The sequence below is a fragment of the Ceratotherium simum genome, chromosome 6 (assembly GCF_057802395.1).
Source record: "Ceratotherium simum simum isolate JZ-2026a chromosome 6, ASM5780239v1, whole genome shotgun sequence".
Taxonomy (NCBI): domain Eukaryota; kingdom Metazoa; phylum Chordata; class Mammalia; order Perissodactyla; family Rhinocerotidae; genus Ceratotherium; species Ceratotherium simum.
Window position 1 is genome coordinate 30,789,561 of NC_141905.1, and position 5,079 is coordinate 30,794,639.

The 5,079-nt window shown below is 58.7% G+C and overlaps 1 protein-coding gene across 3 annotated transcripts; it reads left to right on the plus strand.

The window, feature by feature from the left end:
• On the plus strand, positions 1–4,759 carry LOC101402008 (perforin-1). Of its 3 annotated transcripts, none has more exons than XM_087432068.1 (4): positions 1–130; positions 711–793; positions 1,618–2,160; positions 3,122–4,759. In XM_087432068.1, exons 3-4 carry the CDS (start codon positions 1,622–1,624, stop codon positions 4,248–4,250), a joined length of 1,668 nt encoding a protein of 555 aa, XP_087288194.1. In that variant the 5' UTR covers positions 1–130; positions 711–793; positions 1,618–1,621; the 3' UTR covers positions 4,251–4,759. The 3 variants fall into 3 exon arrangements, with proteins under 3 accessions (XP_087288194.1, XP_087288193.1, XP_014640381.1); XM_087432067.1 differs by having other exon boundaries at positions 714–793; XM_014784895.2 differs by lacking the exon at positions 711–793.
• Positions 4,760–5,079: the final 320 nt, after the last annotated feature.

A 5,079-nucleotide genomic window follows, 5' to 3' on the forward strand; every position in this document is an offset into this window, starting at 1 on the left:
AGACATGATGCAAACGTGGCCTGGGTGATGAGCCGTGCGGTGAGCCTGTCTCGGGGGCTGACACCATTTCAAGAGCCTCTCATGGGGAGAGAGGGTGTCTGTGCAGGAGCGTCTCACCACCGGACTCCAGGTATGGAGGAAGCAGGGGGTCGGGGAGGGTGGGAGTCCCCAGGTGGGGTTGGAGGGGCACGGGAGTGGAGCTGCTCCTTTGGGTGAAGAGCCTGATGGAGCAGGAAGTGCTGTGATCTGTAAGACAAGAGACTTGGGCTCCAGACCGTGCTCCGTCACTAACTTGCTGGGCAGCCTTGTGTCCCCTCTGGGCCTCAGTTTCCTCATTTATAAAAGGAAGAGGTTGGCGTCTTGATAGAGTCTCTAAGTCTTCGCATAGTCCCTAAGGCCTCTTCAAATGCTGACAGCTGAAGCTGCTAAGAAAGCTGGAGACAGGCTCCCTGAGAGAGAACATGAGAGGGCCAGGATGGGGACTGAATTCTTTAGACTAAGGTTATGAACTGTGCTGGCCTCCTACGTGGGATGATCCGAGGGCCTCTGAAAGACTCCCCTTCCCTCTCTACCTCCCTGGGGCTGCCATGTTGCCTAGAAATCCACCATTCAAGTTCCCCTTTGGGTAAGGCAGGAGGGCTCCCGTTGGAGAGCAGGGGAGTTCCTGCTCTGCGTAATCCCCTGTGTCTCAGAGAATCTGCTGTCCCCAGCAGGTGCCGAGGGGAAGGGCCTCCAAGGAGCTCAGTTCGGACAGAGGTAGAGAGAGAAGATTCCAGATCATAAATAGACCCAGGTAAGGCTCCAGAGCCACCTCAAAATGAAGAAGAACCTTCTGGCTATTGAATGGTTGTCCTACAGCAGGCACTAGGCAGCTAGCTCTTAGTCACTGCCAGAATCCCGCAGAGCATGGCAGGGGATGCCAAGAGGAGACTTGAGCGTTGGGAGATCTGGACAGCAAACGTAAGGGGCCTCCCCACACAGAATCTAAGGGAGCATGGCAGCTTTTATTCTAGAATTCAGGCTGATGTTCTTCCACGAGGCTCAGAGAGAGGGCCCCAAAGGGAAAACAGGGAGAATAAGGGCAATGCACAACCTCATTTCTTTTCCAATTCTGTTAAGGGCTTAGTGGGACAGAGAGAGAGAATGAGAGAGGTGGGGTGGGGAAAGCATGGCTTGTTCTAGGGCCCAAAGTGACACTTCTCCAGAATCCAGACTTCTCTGGGGTCCCCAGGTTCCTCCTCAAATCTGCTACGGCTACTCTCTGTCCCCTCCCCTGTGCACAGAGCCTCCTCCCCACCAGCAGTGGCTGTGGTCCTGGCCTCAAAGCCATCAATCTGGATCCCCATGAGGCCTTAAATAGTGAAATCCTAGCAAGAGGCTCCTCCTGGCTGTGTGACCTTGGGCAAGTCACTTCCCCTCTCTGGGCCCATCTGTACAATGTGGTGGGTGGACAGGTTTGTAATGGCCATTCCAGCTCTGACATTCAGTGACTCAAGAGATGTCGCATTCCTCCCCTTTCCATTTGCCCTGATAATCCACAGTTCGGGAGAGGGGTCAGTGGTCCTCCATGCCTCTGCCCATAGCCTCCCAAAGCCCAAATGCCCTCTGTCTCCACAGCTTCATGGCCACCCGCGTGCTCCTCCCGGGCATCCTCCTCCTGCTGCTGCCCACGCCTGCCCCTGCCCCCTGCCACACAGCTGCACGATCCGAGTGCCGGAGAGCCCGCCTGTTCGTGCCCGGCGCGTGGCTGGCAGGGGAGGGCGTGGACGTGACCAGCCTCCGGCGCTCAGGCTCCTTCCCAGTGGATACACAGCACTTCCTGCGGCCAGACGGCACCTGCACCCTCTGCCGCAATGCCCTGCAGCGGGGCGCCCTCCAGCGCCTGCCCTTGGCACTCACCGACTGGCGCACCCAGGGCTCAGGCTGCCAGCGCCACGTGGTCAGGGCCAAGAGCAGCTCCACTGAGGCCATAGCCCGGGAGGCGGCTGGCAGCATCCGCAATGACTGGCGGGTGGGGCTAGAGGTGACCCCCAAACCCAGCATCAATGCACGAGTGGCCGTGGCCGGCTCGCACTCCAAGGCGGCTGACTTTGCGGCCCAGAAAACCCACCAGGACCAGTACAGCTTCAGCAGCGACTCCGTGCAGTGTCGCTTCTACAGGTGAGCACCAGGGGTAGGGGTGCTGGGGGCTTGAAAAAGGTGTGGGAAATGCTGGGTAGTCTGGGAGCCCTGGAAGGCAGGGTGGGGCCTGGGAGGCTGCTTCCACCAGGAGGACACAGCAGTCTTGGTTCTCACATGCCAGGTGATTCAGTGCCCTGTGACCCTGATCTGGAAGAGCCCAGGGCGAGGACAGGTGGAGAGGAAAAGCAAGGCTGCGCTTCAGAGCCCCAACATGGTGCATTCGGGTCTACTGAGGGCCCGACCCTCTTTCCTGGGCATTGCCAGCCTTCTGTGGGGCCCTTGCCGGATGGGGCAGAGAGGCAGGAGACCTGGCTGGGTCCCTCCCATCCCTGGGCCTCATTCGTCCATTTAGCCGCTATTCATGTCTGCCTCTCAGGCTCTGTGCTGGGAATCAGGGCTGCAGTGCTGGGCAAGAGCAGTCACACCCTGGGCCCTCGGGGACATGGGTCCCACACCTGAGAAATGCATGGTCTCCATGGGCGACCCCGAGCCACCTGCCCTGATTTCTCACACTGGGAGACCACATTTCCCCCACGGAGAGTAGAGCACCTCCTGCCTGCATGGCCAGAGCTGTCAGGAGCCCAGGCACAGGGTGCCAGTCCAGGGGACAGACAGAGGAAGGCTTCAGGATTAGCTTCCAGAGCTAGGGGGATACCACAAGCGCAGCACCATCGCTCTTATCGTTAGAAAACAAAAAGGAAAAAAAACACTTATTTTGAAAAGGAAAAGCAAAAATACCTATACAAAGTACCTAGGTCACCGAGGGGCAGTAGGCTGAGTGAGTTTCCCTGCGGCTCAGTGTTCAGAGCTCGTGATTTGGAGCCAGGCCACCTGGGCTCAAGTCCTAGTCCTGCCCCTTACACGTGACCTGGGGCGATCTTGAGGGAGTTGCTGAATGGGGGAAATCCGGTCCACCTGATGGTTGTCTCGCCCCTCACAGTTTACGCCTGGTGCACTCTCCCCCACTCCACCCCGACTTCAAGAGGGCCCTCAGGGCCCTGCCCCCCCACTTCAACGCCTCCACCGAGCCCGACTACCTCAGGCTCATCTCCAACTACGGCACCCACTTCATCCACTCCATGGAGCTGGGCGGCCGCATCTCGGCCCTCACCGCCCTGCGCACCTGCGAGCTGGCGCTGGACGGGCTCACGGCCGACGAGGTGGGGGACTGCCTGAGCGTCGAGGCCGAGGTCAGCATAGGCGGTCGCGCCAGCGCCTCCTCGGAATACAAGGCCTGTGAGGACAAGAAGCAGCAGCACAAGATGGCGACTTCCTTCCACCAGGCCTACCGGGAACGCATGTCCGAAGTCGTTGGCGGCGACCACACCTCCGTGCACGACCTGCTGTTTGGGAACCAGGCCACGCCCGAGCAGTTCTCAGCCTGGGTTGCCTCGCTGCAGGCCAGCCCCGGCCTGGTGGACTACGCCCTGGAGCCCCTGCACGTGCTCCTGGAGAGCCAGGAGCCGCGGCGCGAGGCACTCAGGCAGGCCGTGAGCAAGTATGTCACCGACAGGGCACGCTGGAGGGACTGCAGCCGGCCCTGCCCCCCAGGGCAGCAGAAGAGCCCCCACGATCCCTGCCAGTGTGTGTGCCACGGCTCGGCGGTCACCAACAGGGACTGCTGTCCCCGGCAGAGGGGCCTGGCCAGGCTGGAGGTTGTGAACTTCGCGGCGACAGGCCTGTGGGGAGACTGGGTCACTGCCACAGACGCCTATGTGAAGGTCTTCTTTGGAGGCCAGGAACTGAGGACAGCCACGGTGTGGAACAATAACCACCCCAGGTGGATGACACGGCTGGACTTCGGGGACGTGCTCCTGGCCACAGGGGGGCCCCTGAGGGTGCAGGTCTGGGATGCAGACTCTGGCTGGGATGATGACCTGCTCGGCAGCTGTGACCAGACTCTGCACTCTGGTTCACATGAGGTGACATGCAACCTGAACCATGGTCGCCTGAGATTCTCCTACCACGCTAAGTGCTTGCCTCACCTGGCGGGGAGAACCTGCCTGGAGTACGCCCCCCAGGGGCTTCTGGGGGAGCCTCCAGGAAACCGGAGTGGGGCAGTGTGGTGAGAAAAGTGGGCCTCCAGAGAACCGGTATGCCCAGACTGGAGGCTTCTCAGAGGGAGCCAGAGCCTATCTTCATAGCCCCACTAGACAGTTGGAAAACAGGCTTTATTTAAAATTTCAGTGAGGTGGCCGAATTTACAGGCCAGCCCTGAGTCTCCCTGCAAACTGCCTTAGCTCCCCGATATTCTTCAGCCTTGGAAATGAGCTGGGGCTAGGCCACTGCTGTGTACCCGCTGCTCCACAGGCCACAGCTTCGGTCAGGAGCTGGGCAGAAGGCCAGGAGGCTGCTCCCTTCAGGCTGCTTGGTGTCATGTAAGGCCTTCCCTTGTGGCCCTTTCTAGCGTGGTGAAGTCTCCATCATAGTAGCTCTAACCCCTTCTCCCCCGGCTTCTCTGCTTGCTCTCTTCTTTGCCCTCCAAGCTTTGCCTCTCAGATAGATCAAGAGCTGTCTTGACCAGTCTCATTGTGTACATAGCCTGACAAATGACCAATAAATGTGATGTGACAGTGACCATGATGGTGGTGGTTGTGGCAGAGGAGAGGACAGGGACCAAACATAGCCCTGGAGATAAACTTCTACACCAGCAACCCCACACAACAGGACAGGTGGTTCACCCCAGGGGTAGGCAGGTAATGTGAATAAACTGTTTTTCCACTCTTGTTGGAAATGTGGGGACCCAAAAGATTTTACTTTCCTTATAACTATCTAATTTGAGAAACAGCAGCATAAACTCAGTGATAAATGGCAATGGACATTTCGCTTCCCGCTGGGAGACAATAGGGAATGGTGAGGACTATGGCAAACTGAAGGGCACATGTCTTATCTAGAGCA

Excerpts from the sequence above, each read along its gene's own strand:
- LOC101402008 (XM_087432068.1), top strand. The coding sequence starts at position 1,622 with ATGGCCACCCGCGTGCTCCTCCCGGGCATCCTCCTCCTGCTGCTGCCC. Across the intron at positions 2,161-3,121 it reads GTGCAGTGTCGCTTCTACAG|TTTACGCCTGGTGCACTCTC; the intron begins GTGAGCACCAGG and ends CGCCCCTCACAG.